Source organism: Lagenorhynchus albirostris, chromosome 8 (genome assembly GCF_949774975.1).
Source record: "Lagenorhynchus albirostris chromosome 8, mLagAlb1.1, whole genome shotgun sequence".
Lineage (NCBI taxonomy): Eukaryota > Metazoa > Chordata > Mammalia > Artiodactyla > Delphinidae > Lagenorhynchus > Lagenorhynchus albirostris.
This window is the reverse complement of record NC_083102.1, coordinates 40,306,133-40,326,576: the sequence shown is the minus strand read 5'-3', so window position 1 is coordinate 40,326,576 and position 20,444 is coordinate 40,306,133. Positions and strand designations below refer to the sequence as shown.

General features: G+C 40.9%; 1 protein-coding gene across 8 annotated transcripts in view; it reads right to left on the bottom strand.

The window, feature by feature from the left end:
* Positions 1–20,444, bottom strand: part of ELMO1 (engulfment and cell motility 1) — a 548,623-nt gene that overhangs the window by 266,899 nt on the left and 261,280 nt on the right. For all 8 annotated transcript variants that reach the window (XM_060156835.1, XM_060156841.1, XM_060156838.1 and 5 more), the window contains one exon: positions 15,475–15,579. In XM_060156835.1, coding sequence (XP_060012818.1) covers positions 15,475–15,579 — 105 coding nt within the window. The remainder of the gene's footprint in view (positions 1–15,474; positions 15,580–20,444) is intronic.

The window sequence follows — 20,444 nt, the reverse complement described above, 5'->3', positions numbered from 1 at the left end:
GAAGGCAGAGAAGCCCCTCTGTATCTTGGGCAATATTAGCAATAAATCACATGATCACAAGTCAGAATTTTGACTCACTCAAAGTTGCATTACTGAATACAAATGCCTCCTGTCTCCTTCAGTGGAATACAAAGACACCAAGATGTTTGGCATTGTCTGACAGTCACTGTTGGATGAAAAATTAGCCTTGACATTTCTCAAGCCTGATTTCTTACTGAGAAATTGTCACCACTTGTCTTAACAGTTATTGCAGTCTTAAAGCTATGTTACACTCACATATATTTGGATGTAACTCACTTTACTAAACAAACACATTCTCGGAGAGCTAGTGATAAAATGGATTCCTGTAAGTCAGATCACACCTGACTTTCTTTTTTCGTTTTCTCACTTGGCTCACAGATTTATAAATTCACTCTGGCTTGGGAGAATGGACATGAGGGGATGAAAAGGTGAGGAAGAGAGAAATATTTTCCATCACCTTCTTCTGGACAATAATAATCTGCCTTTGCAGAAATATTTTCAAACAAAAAAATGTCAATTTTCCAATTATACACATATTAAATTAGCTACAATGGAAAAATTATTTATTGGAACCTAATTAAGAAATTAAGCCATACATTGTTTTACTTCAAGTTAAAGGCATGTGAAAAGGAAATCTTTCTTCTATTAAATCTCGCTTTTTAAAAGGAATTTATCTCATTATATCTAATTCTATATAAGCATCCCAAATTTTGGCTAATTCTGCCAAACGAGAGATCTCTGCTGTGAGACAGCCCTCCTACAGGGGTAGGTCCATATGTGATTCCTTCTGTGGGAATTGCTTCCCCTGACAACCGTCCACCCCTACCTTCCCTCCCGTGCCTGTCTAAATTGTCCTTCTCCTTTGGCCCCAAGCCAGTGTCACTTTCTTCATAAAACCTAATGCAATTCCTTTGTCTAAAAACCCACAGTCCTTTATCTATATCTTTCTCACAGCAATTCTCACTTTCTGCTCCAAATTGTGGTGAAATACATGTCTTACTTCCCCTGGTGGGGTTGAGTCCTTGAGGTCAGGAACCATATCTCAGTCACCTGTGAATTCCCCACACCACAGCATACACTAGGCACTTATTAATGAACAATGAACACTAGCTTGCCTGGTTTTTTTTTTGGCTGCATTGGGTCTTCGCTGCCGCGCGTGGGGTCTCTCTAGTTGCGGCGAGCGGGGGCTACTCTTCGTTGCGGTGTGAGGGCTTCTCATTGCTGTGGCTTCTCTTGTTGTGGAGCACGGGCTCTAGGCACATGGGTTCAGTAGTTGTGGCTCTAGAGCGCAGGCTCAGTAGTTGTGGCACACGGGCTTAGTTGCTCTGTGGTATATGGGATCTTCCCAGACCAGGGCTCGAACCCGTGCCCCCTGCATTGGCAGGCGGATTCTTAACCACTGTGCCACCAGGGAAGTCCCTTGCCTGGTTTTAATATGAGAATTTTCATAATCTATTATTTAACATTCACATGCATCCTGAGTTCCAATTACCTCCTATCCCCTGTCATCCACATTCCCCATTGTTTTTCCCTGTGGATTTTATCAGAAGCAATGACTTCTGTGATGCTCCCAGCAACCCCTGACCTCACCCTGTCCTTTGCTGAGGGGGTGCTCAGGACCCAGAAGTTACCTGGAGTCTAGCCGTGTGGCTAGGAATCCAAGCTGTGGAGGAAAACTCATTTAGAAACTCTCTGAGTCTACTGCTTGTGCAGGGACAACATGGCCAGATGAAGGACAAACTCAGAAGGGAATTCTCTCTGGGCCAAAGCCCACATACCAAAGGCCTGCTTAAGGAAACTGCATACTCACCTTCTTTGGGCATGGGGAAAACAAACATTTACAGAGAGTTGGAATGTGGGAAAAATGTCCTTAGTTGTATGTTTATGGAAAACACTTGGCAATTATTTGCTATAAACACTTCCTGTGATGCTGAGAATGAAAACCAGCAGGAAAAATTGTCTGAGATGATAGGAGGCCAACTTCCATAGCAAAGGAACGTGCCCCCCACATACCCCTCACGCTCCACTCCTCAGCCTCCTGTTGCCATGAAGGGGGACCCAGAATCTGGGTTTGCGTGCATGGGGGCAGGTTCTCTTAGTCATTTTCTTATACAGAACCCATGTCTACTCATGTAACATACACTTATTCTCACGGCTTTCATAACTAAGATTTTAGGTGAGGCTTGATACCATGTAGCTCATCAGTTCTAACAAACTGTGGCCATTTCAATGACCCCACCCATTGAAAGGCAGATTTCTTCCAAGTCTGATTTCAGTTTTGATTCTCTGACAAATATCACATATGGCCATGAAGGACTTCCGAGGGGAAAAGAGAGATGTAACACTGGTCAGGGATTCGACATATCAACTCTTTAATCTTTTGTTTAGTAAATAATTTAAATGTCCCGGTGCTAGACAGTGAGGACAAAAGACCAAAAAAAAAAAAAAAAAAAGAGGAAAAAGGTCTCTGCTCAAAAATGTCATGCTTGAGAGAAATAATGATCAAATAATAAAACACATAATTATATAATTCCAGGTTAAGTCAGTGCTATAAGGAAATAACAAGGAAAGAAAAGCAATAAAAGAGGAGCCTTCAGGATGAAGTCCTAAAGAATGAATGAGAGTTACGTGGGCAAGTAAGTATGGGCAGAGAAAAGGGGGCCTGAGATAATAGGAACAGCATGTGCAAGAGCCCTGTGGCACAAAAGCATCACCATTCAAGAAATGAAACTGACTTCCCTGATCTTGGTAATCACAAGTTTGTAGACAGGTATGAATGACATATATCAGGGTCTTCTAAAAGCCACCAAGTTCAAGGACGCTTGTACTTATGTACAGAATAGCATTTGATAAACCAGCCAGAGACAAATTAGTTGTTAGGGCTGTTATATCTGTTACTAACAGTGTTTCAGTTGCTCTATCAAATGTAAGAAAAGTATTGTCTATGATTTATACTAAATTTTGGAATCTTGGGTTTTACCAAGGCAGAGGAAAAGTCGATAAAATTAAGGTCAATGTAAAAATAAAGTTACCTGACAGTGTCAAACACTCCTGGGTGTACCAGGTGTATTGCCTAGTTCTGAAGGGGAAAGCTATTTTTACAGAATACAATGAAACATTCAGGAACACTACCACCTAAATTCTATTATACCAGTACAGATTGCCTTCTGATTTGGTAGGCAGATTGCTAATACTGGCTGGACTCTGGTCACATGAATACAATTTAAAAATGAAAGTCAGCAGTGATTCACCCAAGTATAAGCATCAGCGTATCTGGGGCAAGCCCATTTTGGGCCACACCAATATAACTGCTAATTTGGTTTCCATTCCAGAATGCACAAAGGCCAGAAGGACAGCTGCAGTCAGGGAGATGACAGCATAGTCCAGATAAAAACCTGTTCTGTGGTATCTTACCTTGGGGTGACTGGCGATCCGGCCAGACGGCAGAACACCAGAACGCACTCAATTCAGGTACCGATTTAACAGATATGTGCTGAGTGCCTTCTGTGTGTCTGCGACTGCACTGGCACTGGGGCACAGGAGAGACGCAGTACACAGTCCCTGCCCTCATGGAGCTTACACACTTGTACAGGTAAACAGGAAATAGACACAAAGGTAAATTTAGAGTATGTAAACAAGCATTACATTTGGAGCAAAACAGAAGAGGTAAGATGGACAGGGAGGTAAGGGATGAAATTACGACTTTATATTTGCTGGTGAAGAAAGGCCACCCTGAGCCTAGAGCAAGCGAGGGAAGAAGGTCCCTGGCTAACTGGGGAGCAGATCCCCTGGAAACGAAGAGGCAAGTATAGACATACCTTGGAGGTATTATAGGTTTGGTTCCAAACCACTGCAATAAAGTGAATATCAAAATAAAGTGAGTCACAAATTTTTTGGTTTCTCAGTGCATATAAAAGTTATGTTTACACTATACTGCAGTCTATTAAGTGTGCAAAACAATGCCATCTTTAATTAAAAAACACTCTACTGCTAAAAAATGCTGACCAGCATCTAGGCCTAATCTTTTTGTTGGTGGAGGGTCTTGCGTCGATGTTGATGGCTTCTGACTGATCAGGGTAGTGCTGCTGAAGGTTGGGGTGACTGTGATAATTTCTTAAAATGAGACAACAACAAAATTGGCCCCATTGATCGATTCTTCCTTTCATGAATGATTTCTCTGTACCATGCAATGCTGTCTGATAGCATTTCACTCACAGCAGAACTTCTTTCAAAATTGGAATCAGTTCTATCAAACCCTGCCACTGCTTTATCAATTAAGTTTATGTAATATTCTAAATCCTATATTGCCTTTTCAATAATCTTCACAGCATCTTCATCAGGAGTAGATTCCACCTCAAGAAACTACTTTCTTTGCTCACCCATAATAAGTAACTCCTCATCTGCTAAAGTTTTATCATGAGACTGTAGCAATTCAGTCACATCTTCAGGCTCCATGTCTAATTCTAGTTCTCCTGTTGATTCCACCACATCTGCAGTTACTTCCTCCACTGAAGTCTTGAACCCCTCAAAATCATGCATGAAGGCTGGAATCAGCTTCTTCCAAACTCCTGTTAATGTTGACATTTTGACCTCTTCCCATGAATCACAATGTTCTTAATGGTATCTAGCATGGCAAATCCTTCCCAGAAACTTTTCAGTTTACTTTGCCCAGATCCATCAGAGGAATCACTATCTATGGCAGCTATAGCCTCACAAAAATGTATTTCTTGAAGAATAGGACCTGAAAATGGAAATTACTCCTTAATCCATGGGCTGCAGAATGGATGTTGTGTTCGCACGCATGAAAAAAACATTAATCTCCATCAGAATTCTTGGGTGACCAGGTGCAGTGTTGATAAGCAGAAATATTTCAAAATGAACGCTTTTTTCTGAGCAGTAGGTGTCAACAGTGAGCTTAAAATATTCAGGAGACCATGTTGTAAACAGATATGCTGCCATCCTGGTTTTTTTGTTCCATTTATAGAACACAGGCAGAGTCAACTTAGCATAATTCTGAAGGGCCCTAGGATTTTCATAATGGTAAATAAGCATTGGCTTCAACTTAAAATCACCAGCTGCATTAGCCCCTAACAAGAGAGCCAGCCTGTCCTTTGAAGTTTGAAGCCAGGCATTGACTTCTCCTCTCTAACTATGAAAGTCCTCGATGACATCTTCCAATAGAAGGCTATTTTGTCTACGCTGAAAATGTGTTGTTTGGTAGAGTCACCTTCATGGATTATCTGAGCTAGATCTTCTGGATAACTTGCTGCAGCTTCTACATCAGCACTTGCTGCTTCACCTTGCACGCTGATGTTACGGAGACGGCTTCTTGCCTTAAACCTCATGAAGCAAACGCTGCTAGCTTCAAACTTTTCTTCTGCAGCTTCCTCACCCTCACAGCCTTCACAGAACTGAAGAAAGTTAGGGCCTTACTATGGATTAGGCTTTGGCTTAATAGAATGTTGTCGCTGGTTTAATCTTCTATCCAGACCCCTAAAACTTTATTCATATCAGCAGTAAGGCTGTTTCACTTTCTTATCGTATGTGTGTCCACTGGAGTTGTAGTTTTACTTCCTTCAAGAAGTTTTCCTTTGCATTTACAACTTGCTGTTTGGTGCAAGAGGCCTAGCTTTCAGCCTATCTTGACTTTCCACATGGCTTTCTCACCAAGCTTAGTCAACTCTAGCTTTTGATTTAACGTGAGAGACATGAGACTCTTCCTTTCACTTAAACACTTAGAGGGCATTGTAGGGTTATTAACTGGGCTAATTTCAATATTGTTGTGTCTCAGGGAATAGGGAGGCCCAAGGAGAGGAAAAGAGATGGGGGAATGGTCAGTCGGTGGAGCAGTCAGAACACACGTGTTTATCAAGTTCACCATCTTATACCGGTGCAGTTCGTGGTGCCCCCGAACGATTATAATAGTAACATCAAAGATCACTGGTCAGGGCTTCCCTGGTGGCACAGTGGTTGAGAATCTGCCTGCCAACGCAGGGGACGCGGGTTCAAGCCCTGGTCTGGGAGGACCCCACATGCCATGGAGCAACTGGGCCCGTGAGCCACAATTACTGAGCCTGTGCATCTGGAGCCTGTGCTCTGCAACAAGAGAGGCCGCAATAGTGAGAAGCCTGCACACCGCGATGAAGAGTGGCCCTGCTCGTCGCAACTGGAGAAAGCCCTCGCACAGAAACAAAGACCCAACACAGCCAAAAATAAATAAATAAATTTTAAAAAGATCACTGATCACAGATGATCATGACAAATGTAATAATAATTAAAAAGCTTGAAATATTGCAAGAATTACCAAAATGTGACAAAGAAACACAGAGCGAACGGATGTTGTTCAATAGACTTGCTCAAATACAGGTTGCCACAAACCTTCAACTGGTAATAAAACACAATATCGGTGAAGAGCAATAAAATGAGGTATGCCTGTACCAGGACCAGAGGTTGGAATCACCTGGGATGTTCAAGGTAGATAGAATGTTATGAACTGATCCGTGTCCCCCAAAAATCTGTATGTTGAAGGTCTAACCCTCAGTCTCCCACGATGTGACTGTATTGGGAGACAGAGCTTTTAAAGAGGCAAGTAATTTAAAATGAGGCCATCAGCATGAAGCCCTAATTCAATATGACTGATGCCCCTATAAGAAGAGAAAGAGACACCAGGGATGTGAGTGCACAGCAAGATGACTATGTGAGGACACAGCAAGTAGGCAGCTGTCTGCAAACCAAGGAGAGAGGCCTCAGGAGGAGCCAACCCTGCAGGCACCTTATCTCAAACGTCTAGTCTCCAGAACTGTTAAAGGATATATTTCTATTCTCTGAGCCACCCAGTCTATAGTGCTTTGTTATGGCAGTCCTAGCAAACTAACACTGAGGTTCATCAACTTGATAAAGAACACCTATAAAAACTCTACAGCTAACATCATACTTAATGGTGAAAAACTTGACTCTTTCCCCCTAATATCTGGATATTCCTTCTTACTATTACTATTCAACTGCTTATTGGAAGTCCTAGCTAATGCAATAAGATAAGAAAAGGATATAAAAAGTATAGAGATTGGGAAGGAAGAAATAAAATTATTGGTTCACAGATGACATGATTGTTTATCTAGAAAATTTCAAAGGAACAACAACAAAAAAACCTCCTGTAACTAATAGGCAATTATAGCAAGACTGTAGGTTATTGGTTTCATTAAATCAAACAAAGTATTACATTAATGCAAGATGTTAATAATGTGGGAAACTGTGTGTGGGAGAGGGACAAAAGGGGATATGTGGGAACCCTCTGTACTTTCTGCTGAATTTTTCTGTAAACCTAAAACTGCTCTAAAAAATGATGTCCATTATTTAGAAATAATTTAAAAACCAGTGAGGTCTATAACACCTTCCAGTTCGAGACACACAGAAGAGAGGGGATTCCCAGAAATCTTTCCCGTCTTAAAGGGACAGGCAGATGTGAAGGACAGCTCTCTCGGAACTTCTGCTCTACAACATGGCACAGCAGTTACAGCAGAAAGGGGAGAAGCCACAGCAAACCTGCAGCACAGCAGCTACTGAGCCCTCCACAATGAAGGTAGAAAATGCACAATTAAAGGGGGAAGCTTGGTCAATGACAGCAGAAAGGAGGCAGCTTGTCACAGAGAAGGTACTCAATAAATATTTGTTTAACTAATTTAGTGAGACCAAAAAAATGGACAATGTGGACTGAGAAAGAATCAGTTTGGAGAAACAATGGGAAGATATTACTGGGTCTAAGATAGAGACCCCAGGATAGCCGCTGTTGACTAAGGGTTTTGCTGGTGCCCTAACGAGGGACAGTGTCATCCACACATAAGGCTGTCTGTAGTTTCTAACCTTGTAATTCACACTGGGCCTAGGTTTGCACTGTGTCAACTGCATATAGTTCATTCTATTGGTTGGTTACATTTTTTCTCAAGCAATCCATCAATGTGTTTTAAAGTCCCACTGTGCTTTAAAGCCCCACTGTGTTTTAAAGTTTAAAAAAACAGAAACAAAAAACCCTTCAGATAGCTAAGTAAAAAATTCTAAACCTAATACCCAGCTTGCGCTGGTAGCAAAGGAGAATGCAATAAGTAACTACCATGTTTTAGACCTGCTTCAGACTCCAGGTACTGAAGCCAGTACCAAACGAACTCAGATGGCGAGAACTCAGAGTACAAGCACTGTTATATCCAGCAATCATTAATGGATGTGGAACCTGCCTTCCCTCCCTCCGATGATGGATCTTCTGAGATAAAACCAAGCCCATGCTGAAAAATGATCTCATCCTGAGGCCTGAAGCGTTCCATTCAAATCACTGGTTTTCGAAGTCAGAAATTCTGCTTGCCAGCGCAATTAGTAAAAATCTAATCACATACATTCAGACTCTCAGGGGGTCCTGATTGTTTGGCAATAACACTTGGTTATTCACAATCAACAAAATTAATGCCACTATTTTTAAAACATGAAAGAAAACTACATAAAAACAAGCCTCCAGGGGCTTCCCTGGTGGCGCAGTGGTTGAGAGTCCACCTGCCGATGCAAGGGACACGGGTTCGTGCCCCGGTCTGGGAAGATCCCACATGCCGCGGAGCAGCTGGGCCCGTGAGCCGTGGCCGCTGGGCCTGCGTGTCCGGAGCCTGTGCTCCGCGACGGGAGAGGCCACAACAGTGAGAGGCCCGCGTACCGCAAAAAAAAAAACAAACAAAAAACAAGCCTCCAAGCCGTGGACCTTGGTCAAAGAAAGAAAAAAAAAATTAGAAGTAAAGAATAAAGTATTTAAATGAATTATTAGACAAAGGTTCATTTTAAAGTCCCAGCAAGGCTTTGCCTTGAAGTCCTTGTTATTCTATGGATTCTGTGCTCCAGATCACCTAGAAGGAAAATGTCACTCAAACAAAAAAAACAAGGTTCCTTTACATGAAACTGTGTGTTTCACTGGCAACATATAATTTCATTTAAAAAAAATTAGGAGCAATTGCTGCTGAAGCCATTTCAGGGACAAGGGGAGGGAAGGATCTGTCAGCACTATGGGAACAAAAAAAATGATGTGCCACTAAGCTTTATTCCAATCATTTGCTTCATAGTTAAGTTTAATTACACATTACACACTGTCTTGTAATTATGTCGCTTGGGAAACTGCCAATTTCCCCCTTGAAATGTTAAAAGTTCCTTAATTTATTTTAAAGGCTCAGCATTGCCTCCATCAGCACCCCCCTTGGTACATGAGGGATACTTGGTTTCTGTCCCCCTTAAAGGGCAGCAAGAACTCCATTGTGTGGTCTGACACACAGCGCAGAGGGCTGACTGTGCTGAGAGCGCCAAGCACACTAGGCCTCTGTATTTATAATAATATCTGATGACTTTTTTTCTTTAATATTTACAACCAGAGAATTTGAGAAGCATGCCTAATCTTTTCCTCTACACTTGGGAGGTTGAAATTGAAGTCCTTTAGTCTCAGCAAGGGAACAAATACACAACACAAGATGAAGAACCTGCTCTCCGGGAGTTGACAACAAGGATGGAAGGACAGCAAACATTAAGTGCAGAAATATGAAACCCCCAGGAGAAGGGACAGTAATCAAGTACAACTTTATGTGGAAAAGGAAAAGGCAAGTAAAAGAAGTTAAGCACCTACCGTGTGTCGACAATGCATTCAGAACTTCACAAAGGTCATCAATATCATGGCCACCAAGTCAAGCCCCTCAAGCACCAGGCAGATAACTAGAATTCATAAAGCAGCCAGACAGAGTATAATAGGGAGTCCTGGGGTTCATGGTTATTTGGAAAAGGAGTTCAGGTAATTCACATTCTCTTCCCTTTAAAAGCACTGTGGCAGTTGAGCAAATCACATCCTGAGAACTTACTTGAACTGTGGCTGCAACCCCTATATGAATCTATGAGCTCCTAAAATGCAGAGTGTGGACACTGGAAGCAGACTTTTGTCTTAAATTCAGCTCTAGCACTTCCTTCGCTGTGGGTAATCCCTCCTGTGTGTCAGTTTCCTCATCCACAAAATGGAACTAATAACAGTGTCAACCTCACAGTGGTGCTGTGAGATATTAATGAAAGTGTTTAGCATACTTGTTATCTCACAGCAAGCTCTACGTTTGCTGTTATAACTATGTTTATGCCCTCTGACACAGGAAAAGTTGAAGAGTTTCCCTAGAATAACTTTGAACTTGAGGTGGGTCTCAATGGACAGAGAGATCTACATACCGGAAGAAGGGGGGTACCAAAGCTACCTTATCTTCCCACCTCTGGGAGCACTGAAGAGAAGATTACAAATAATGTATGTGAAATATTCAAAATACAGTAAAGACTTAAAATATGGAAGCTTTTCTCATGCTAAATCATCTCATAGCATTTTCTTGTCAGTACTGCCTCAAGAACAAGGCCTCTCATGTCCCAGCAGTGAGTTAGGGTCTAAACCATTATTTCTCCCAACTATTTGTAAAAAGTATTGTTTATTATGTACGCATCACAAGGAGGAAGAAAGGTTTTAAAATAGTGTAAACATACTTAAATTTTTTCATCTGTTTAAAAATGGCTACCATAAAAGAACCTTGAGAAAACAACGCAGGTACAAATAGCCGTCTTTTCCCATAATCTTATTTACTTGACATATTATAAATATTTCTGTTCTGATTTAGTATGATACTAAAAACACATGTGCCCTGGCTCACAACTGCATAAAACCATTGAAATAAATCTTGCTTTTGAAGGCGTTTCTATTTTCCCTTCTCAGGAAATTCATTCTCTTCTATCACAGTCACCCAGTCTGCAAATATATTCCAACTGGATGAGATGTTGACTGTAAATTTTGAGGGATGTTGAGGCAAAGAACTTCAGGGCACATAAAGAACAAGCCGTTTCCAGAATTTACTTTTAATTTTGTTACTAGAAGACTTGAGATCTTATAAATTGTGTAATTAGTTCGGAGACAACCTCATTAAGGAAACACTGGGAGTTCCCTGGTCCCTAGTGGTTAGGATGCCAGGCTTTCACTGCCGTGGTTTGGGTTCAATCCCTGGTTGGGGAACTGAGATCCCATAAGCCGTGTGGTGTAGCCAAAAAAAACAAACAAACAAACAAACAAAAAAACATTTTACTTATAATATAGCACCACACCAAATAAAATATACGAAAAGGGTCAAGTTTGTTCTTTTCCATATTGACTCAACATCAGAATATTTCTCTAAGAAGTAGTGCCACTGTTTAAAATTAGGTCCCTGGGGAAGGAAGCAAGTCCTAAGTGATTGTGATATGGTTAAACAGTATGATAATTTATAAAACAGTGAAATGTTTATCTGCTCAATATAGTGTAGAAAACTGCAAATAAATATCAAGTAAAACGGTTTTATGACTTGATAGATGTGCCAAGGACAGGTCACATTTAAAAATTCAGAAGAAAATTTTAAAAAACCCAAGGGGGAAAAAAGAAAACAAGATAAAACAAAACAAAACAACAACAAAAATTATACTCTCTTCCTTCGCTTGCTGTTCTATATTCTGTTACCTAAGAACTAGACCCTGCCGTTCTTATTGACCACCACTGCCCATATCTCACTGCCTACTAGAAACACCCACCTGGACAGTTGTCCCATATGCATATAGTATCTGGATGTCTCCAAATGACCAACCCCTCAGACCCACAGATCTAGTTCATCAATGACACCACCATCCATCCACTCAAGCCAGTATCTCCCTTTTCCTTGGAGAGAGTCTAGTTTACCTTAGCTCCAAAATAATTCATTCAAACTGCTTCTCCCCAATGTCACAGCCACTAGCCTTATCAAGTTACCATCATTTCTCTATAATTTCCCCAATTTTATTTTTGCTGCTAGTCTTGATTTCTCACATTTGTTTTCTGGCAGGAGAGTGATTTTTCTAAAATTAACTCTCATCATCTTTACTTAAAATAGTTCAGAAATTCTTCACTGCCTTTGGGCTAAGGCACAAGCGAGCACCTTAGTACGGTGTGGAGGGTCCCTAATGAACTAGCCCACATTTGCCTCCCAAGCCATGATCATATTTGCCACTCCCTGTCTTAACCATGCTGTACTATTTGTGGTTCCTTGAACAAAGCACACACCTTTATGCCTCTGTTCACATGTTTCCCTCTGCTTGGAGTACTCTCTCACATCCCCCTTCCCCTCACCTGATAACTAGTACTATCCAACAGGCCTTAGTGTAGATGCCACTTTTTTTTTTTTTTTTTTTTAAGGTATGCGGGCCTCTCACTGTTGTGGTCTCTCCCGTTGCGGAGCACAGGCTCCAGACACGCAGGCTCAGCGGCCATGGCTCACGGGCCCAGCTGCTCCGCGGCATGTGGGATCTTCCCGGACTGGGACACGAACCCGTGTCCCCTGCATCGGCAGGCGGACTCTCAACCACTGCGCCAACAGGGAAGCCCTAGATGCCACTTCTTGAAGGAAGTTTTACTGACCTGACTCCCACATCTGTGTTTATGACTCTCCTCTGTGCCCCCAGTATCACTCCTGCCCAATCAAAATCCATTCTAAGTGGCTTGGAAAGTGCTGGCATTTAACTCTTCCTCCAACTACCCCTCCTTCCATCGCTAGACGGTAAACTCCTCAATGACAGGACAATGAGTGACTTGTTCCTTGGGGAATCTCTATCCCCTCCCTCACTGCAGGCCATTTGATAGCTACTCAGTCAGTGAACATGTGCAGCTTGAGTGTCTGAAAAAGAAAAAAGATCCACAGACAGAGTCGTGAGGATTATGTGCATTTGATGGGCAGGCAGAGGGAGAGAAACCCATCAGAGACTAAGAGCAGCAGCCAAGGAGAGAACCAAGACAGACGGCAAGGGCTGCAGGCAAAAAGGGAGAACCAGCCAATGGAAAGTGTCCAGTGTCAATGGCAGGACAAAGAAGACGAAGGAAGAGGAGAGGGCTCCCCACGTAGCAGAACAGCTTCTAGAAAGTGATGGGTGCAAAGTGTTGAAAAGTGAGCAGCAGGTGGGTTAGAACACGGGGTAAGAAGACAACTTGGAAAAATATACATTGTCTGAGGCAACAGGATAGCTGGAGGGCATGGGCGTGTCAAGGGCAAAGAGGGAATGTGTGTGTGTGTGTGTGTGTGTGTGTGTGTGTGTGTGTTACAATTCCTTTTGAAAATCTCAACCATAAGTCTGACTGGCAAAGTGAAAAGTGAGACTATAGATTTAGGTACAGAATACGTGTTTATTGAATGAAAGATATAAATAATAAATGAATAACTGCATTCAGACAGGAAATTTACCTCATCAAAAAAAGGAAATTTTATCAAAATGTAAGCTTATTAAAAAACCAAGAGCCCATCTTTATGTTTCAGAAAAGACAACTCAGCTCATAGATCAAAATTTAATTAGCTGTCTGGGATGACCACTTTCATTGTCTCCATCACTATGTCACTACCACTGGGACATCTGTTTTCATAGTCACCACAAAGCTTCCTTGCAGAATGCCTCAGCTTTACATATGATCCCCTAACCCCATTCATTCATGTAAATAGCTTTAGCTTTCCATGCAGCATTTAATGGTCCCAAAGTCAGATGGGACACAGAACACATTAGGAAAGGAACACTTTCGAGAAAACATTCCTTTCTCAGTCTAACCAGAAAGAAAGTGCATGTGGACAAAAAAGTCCACACCTTTCTTTTCAAATAGGATTTTCTTTTTAAGTTCCCATCAGATATAAAGTTCTGTCAGGTTGCCATGGTATTAATTTCACTTATGACAGTTTAGAGAACACACTGAAGAAAATGGGATTAAAATATTAAATTACTCTTCTTGAGACGTATGCTTCTTATGCAATTAACAATACATTCAGAATCAATACTCTCTAACTTTAGAAACATTCATCCACAAACATTAATCAGGTAATGCTAAATTCAATTTCTGCTAGGCTTCTTCTTTTCACACTCAACTCTCCGAGGCTATACCACAAGGTACCTCAAAAATATTAATTTACTTACTGTGAGAGAAGATTACATTCCTAGAAAAAAAATCTTTGCAATAAATATATACACATATAAACCAAATTAAACTTTTATGAAAAAACAATTTTCTTATGGAAAATTGCATTTCTAATCAAATACCTGAGAAGCACATAACACCATTCAGAGAAATGCATAAAATCCTTCATATAATTAAAGTACAAATAATGTTTTAATATAAGTCAAAGCTTGTCAAATTGCATATATAGAAAAACAGATAAAGTTAAAATATAGTGCTTACAGGGAATTCAGACCTGGCATGACTTTTTTTTCAAAGGGGTCATTACTGGGTAGGACAATTTTTCATGGTGCAGACTGTCCCATGTTTTAGAGGGCTGTGGCCAGTAGCACCCCAATGGGCATGATGACTACCGAAAAAACATGCCCACACATTTCCAAATGCTCCTTCAGGGACTAATGCTCCCTAGTTTGGAGAAGAAACTATAGCCCAGTCAAAAGGAATGGCCCCATTTGCATTACCAGGTAACAACAGTGCCAGGTCTTGAACCCTGGTCTCCAGAAAGCCAGTGTCAAGAGGGAGCCAACAGAGAATATCAGAGGCACAGGCTCATACCTTACTCTGATTTCAGCTTTACTCTTCCTGCATTAGGATATTCATTCATCGAATATTTCCTAAGCTTGTATCTAGTCATCATTTTAACCACTTGCCAATGCCCTTGTCCCATTTATTCATATCCTCCTTCATCTCAATCGTGGATCTGTATCCCTCGCCCGACTGAACCTGGGCTCCTCTCCCTGGGGACAGGGGACAGGGGTCAGCACAAATCCAGGGCCTCCAGTGGAGCAGCCTTGACTCGCAGGCCTTCTCTGTCACTGTCCCTATGCTCCAATTCATTCGCACTTTGTCCTTCCCGCCCCTGCTCTGCATAGGCAGGTGGCTGCTTCTGTTTTCCTCAGCCCCACCCACAAAGGCATTGCCTTAGTAGCTGGAGTTTCACTAATCTGTTATGAAATGAGAGAAGGCATTTCTCGTCCCTCCCCGTCCCTCCCACACTTCTCTTTCTGTTTATCTGATTGTATCTCCAGCATTAGATTGAACAGAGCAGTGCTAGACGGAATCCTGGGCCTCTTTTCAAGAAGCCAAATAAGCCTAAGTGGTTTTCAGTAATGTTGGGATCATGCAGGTTTTTGGTAGATAGTTTGTCTCTCTTCTTTGTTATTTAAGGCTAAGAGTTTTTGTCACAATCAAATGAACTATGTAAAATATTTTTCCAATATCTAATATATTTTTAAATGTCATGTGAAAAAATTAAAAGTTAAAAATCCCTATTTTGGTGCTCTTTAATTTCATTTAATTTTCATTTTTACTTTACTAAGTGACAAAAGCCAATCTCTGGGGCCACTCATCTAAAAGTAATCCCTCCATATCCGTAAGTGTGAAATTCGAATTCAGTAGGAACCCTACAATAGGGGCTGTGCGCTTACCCGAATGTAGGCATCCTGGTGGTGCTTGGCAAAGTAGAGCATATTGTCCAGAGCTAACATCCCAGGAGGTGTCTGGGTAAAGTCCATGGCAGGGTTGACATGATTCTGTGATTAAAACAAAATGTTTGATCAGGTTAATTCTTCAGCAGATTTCACCAACCGCCAGAGGTCTGATTTCCCTCCAGAAGACCAAAGTACCACAAGGCAAGCTCCAAATAATCAAGTAGGATGACATTTGCTATCTCCATGTGAACCGATCAGGGTGGCAATGAGGGCTTCCTTCTACAAGTGGAGCAAAACCAGCTTCTAGACCCAGGGTTGGGAAACGCAACTGAAGATCGAAATATGGGATTATTCTTAGACATGTGACACTGCAGGAAAAGAAAATAATGTAAAAATTGTATTTTTACATTATTGGCTGTGCTTTAACAGAACCAACAGCATTTGGGGAGAAAAACCTGGGATGAAGCCACATCTCTGCCATTTACCTTTTTTCACCTTAACTTCCTCATCCTCGTGTGTGAGGGTTAGGTATGGACACACCTGTCCATGGTGTTTGTGAACTTTCCAGACTTACACAGTCTGTAGGTCTCTGAGCACAGGCACTCTATAAAATTGAGAGGTCCACAGGGTCCTAACATCTGCCTACTTGCAGGGAGTGTTCTGGCCTTGTGGTCACCCACACTGTTCCAAGAACCACAAAGACAAACAATAGTTATAAATATGCCCAACAAATTCTCCATATGCTGGAGATCACTAAGTAAACACCACGAGACCCCTATTCAGGGCAGTAAACCACTCTCCACTGCTAATTGTCTAAAATGATGACCAAGATTTGTCCTGAAAATTCAGATCTAAATGGCTAATGATTTAAGGGAAGTCATTCTTATGTTCAAGAAATGGAAAAGTTAAAGAGATATTAAAGAAAACTGCTCTTATCTCATAATCTAGGTAATTTTTATGAAAGGACATATTTTTGTTTTCTTCCTGAATATTTTTTTTTTTTTTTTTTTTTTACCGGTACGCGGGCCTCTCACTGTTGTGGCCTCTCCCATTGTGGCGCACAGGCTCCAGACGCACAGGCTCAGCGGCCATGGCTCATGGGCCCAGCCGCTCCGCGGCACGTGGGATCTTCCCAGACCGGGGCACGAACCCGTGTCCCCTGCATCGGCAGGCGGACTCTCAACCACTGCACCACCAGGGAAGCCCCTGAATATTTCTTAATAAACAGCTTGGCTCTCTGATTTGCCAGGGAAATTTTGGTCAGCTGTAATTTTTTCTAATTTAAGTACAGGAAGGACATTTTGTTCACTTGTTCAAGGTTCAAACAACCCACACTTTTCTACATTATTCAAGAGTACACAGAACCTGTCTTTTGCATGCTGATTTGAAATTTTTTTATGAGCTAATAAACAACACCTAAAATTATAGGACAGTGGTGCTGCCTACTGACCACAGTTCCACAATTTCCAGAGCCCTCCTGTCCATATCTGCATAGCAAGTTGGGTCAGTGTAGTGACTTCGATATTTTATTTTAGCATTTTATCCTGATTTGCTTGTTAAGATGTTGGAACATTTTTAAAATACAAATGTATACTACTTATGATAAGAAAGGTATATTTCATAAAATAAATATAATTGTAACAAAAATGAAAATCACTGGGCACATCAAATGCAGCGGGTTTCAGCTTTAATCTGATACTCATTGGTGTAAGAGTCTCAGGCCTGTATTCAATAGTGAGGGGAAAATCAAAATGCTGGAAGGAAACGATCAGAGATTTAGTCTCAGAAGTAACTTGCAGTGAAAGATTTTATGATATTTTCAGTTCTTAAGAAAAGAATAGTGGAACTTCCCTCATTATGCATACATTTATTATTTTGACTTCGATACGTTCGATTTCCATGAACACAAGAAACATAAAAATGTTAGAATTTGCTGAGTACTTTCTTGGGGTTAGCACTAGTTTGGGTTTCACATGTGTTACCTCATCTAATAGGTGGTGGGCACTATTGTTACCGCCATTTTATTATTTATTATTTGTTTTTTAATAATATGACCCTGTTTTATTTTATTTTTTTTAATTCTGGAGTACAGTATTCCAACATGTTAAATGGTTATCTCTAGGTAGTGGAACTATGGGAGATTTTTATCTCATATTTTTTTCTTACCTGTAATTTTTATTGAAGTATATAGTTGATTTACAATATTATATTAATTTCAGGTATACAACATAGTGATTCAATATTTTTATAGCTTATATTCCATTTAAAGTTTTTATAAAATATTGGCTATATTGCCTGTGCTGTACAATATATCCTTGTAGCTCATTTATTTTATACATAGTAGTTTGCACCCCTATGCTGCCCCTCCCTGCTTCCCTCTCCCCACTGGTAACTACCAGTGTGTTCTCTATATATCTGTGAGTCTGCATCTGTTTTGTTATATTCATTCATTTGTTTTATTTTTCAGATTACACACATAAGTGATAGCATACAGTATTTGTCTTTCTCCGTCTGACTTATTTCACTGAGCAGAATACCTTCCAGGTCCATCCATGTTGTTGAAAATGGCAAAATTTTATTCTTTTTAATGGCTGCATAGTATTCCACTGTGTGTGTGTGTGTGTGTGTGTGTGTGTGTGTGTGTGTGTGTGTGTATACACACACACACACCACATCGTCATCCATTTATCTGTTGACGGCACTTTGGTCGTTTCCATATCTTGGCTATGCTGCTATGAACACTGGGGTGCATGTATCTTTTTGATTAGTGTTTTTGTTTTCTTCGGATATATACCCAGGAATGGAACTGATGGATCATACAGTAGTTCTATTTTTAGTTTTTGAAGGAAGCACCACACTGTTTTCCACAGCGGCTGCATCAATTTTATTGGTGAGGAAACTGCAGTGCAGATGAGATAAGAAACTTGCCCAGGACCTGGCAACTTGAATTTGGCAGAGCGGGCAATGTCTTGCTTGGACGATATGTTTCAGCGTGCTTTTGTCCATACCTTTTTCCTTACCACCAGTTTATAAGTTGAATGCATCTGTTTTAGTACTACCAGCATTTAGACTTTATATAGCCTGAGAAAAATTGATTTGAGAAAAACGTAGGCTAATCAGTATTAGCTGCTACACAGCACGGTCCAGCCAACAAAGGAGAGTGTGCCAAATATAAGAGAGAAAAATATGACATTTATTTCAGAGCTATTTCTAGTGTTGGTCTATGAATCTATTCCAAAAATAAATACACAAAAAGGAAATCAAATGAGAAAAATTAGTTTCTCTGAATCTTGTTTGAACAACCCCCCAAAGCTATGTGCTAGTGAAGTTGACCAGGGAGAAGCCCCCCAGGGGTTAAGAATCATCAGGCTTGTTTGAATTGTGCTCCCGGGATGCCCTGGAAGCCTCTTTGCATCAATCACACACCTCCTTAGGCACACAATGGGGGTATCAAATAGGGCACTGCTGCTTTCTCAGGTCTTACAGTTATGAAACGGTATAACACATTTTTAGAGTTCTTTTAAAGATCCATATGGCTATTTAGCAAATAGTCCTAATAAAGTAATGCCTGCTATGTGGCAGGTGTTATATAAAGCACCTTGCATATACTAACTTTTAATCCTCATAAAATTCCCACAAGACAGGTCCTATTATTTTCCTCTTTTGACAGAAGGAAACTGAGGCACTGAGCATCTGGGTAGCTTGCCCAGAGTTTCAGAGCCAGTATGTGGCAGAGCCAGAATTTGAACTCAGAGGACAGGCTCTTAACCAGGGTTTTAGGGTCAAGTTTTTGCTCAACCAGACGCCACTGGGAATTTCACAAAGATGTCCAGTGCAGGTTCCCCATCGTTGTGGTTCTCCTCAATCAACATGCTTTGCTCAGGCAAAGTGGGTCTGCGATCCATCCTTTTCAATAAAAGCTATAATCTCTCCATCCCTCCCAGACATAACAAAGTCTCTCTCAAGTCCAACAAACCAGGTCCTATTGTCTCCAACAAATAGGCTTTTAATTAAACAAAAGCCAATTAGAAAATTGCCTTCGATTTTCTATGACTCACTCTAAATTATGAAGTGTCATTGCATTTTAGATGAAACATAATTTTTGCAGTTGTGGGTGAACTATATTCTTTTTTTCTGTTTCTCTCTTTTTTAACTCTGAGTATCATCTTCCCAGCCTCTCTCTCCTTGAAATGATTGTTTCCTTTTTCTCTTTTGGTTTTAACAGCCAGCGAAATAATTTTACAAGCATAGATTTTGATAACGGAAACAGTATAAGAATTACTTGCCAAAACATTTGAGAGCTTTCTGTACTGTTACAAAAATACTCTGAGAACCCAGCAAGGCCAACAGACCCCCACTCTTTCCTTATTTATGAGATGCTCTGGATACAGATTTATTTTCTTTTCTTGTTCCATGTGATTTTTTTCCACCTGTCTTGAAATGGAAGCTGCAAGAGCTTTCATAAATGACTTGAAAATATCCCTTGTTTTACTGCAAAGCCTGTGTACCTCTGTACATCCTTCTGAAATGCCATTTGTTAGAGCCTGTAGAAGTGCTGCTCTGTGAATCACATCAGACAGCTCTCAGCCCCTGGAGAAAGGAGGAGCGGCCACCTCCCTTTCCAAAGCACCAAGGTTTTTTCACTTTCAGAAAATGGTACCAACCAACTGAAGATAGCACCATTTATTTAAAGTGAGCATCCTATGGTGCTTTGTGACCACCTAGAGGGGTGGGATAGGGAGGGAGGGAGGGAGGGAGACGCAAGAGGGAAGAGATATGGGAATACATGTATATGTATAATGGATTCACTTGGTTATAAAGCAGAAACTAACACCCCATTGTAAAGCAATTTTACTCCAATAAAGGTGTAAATAAATAAATAAATAAATAAAATAAAGTGAGCATCCTATATGGGGTTTGTGTATAGAGTTCCTAGAGATCTGTTTCTCTTCTGTTACACACATGCC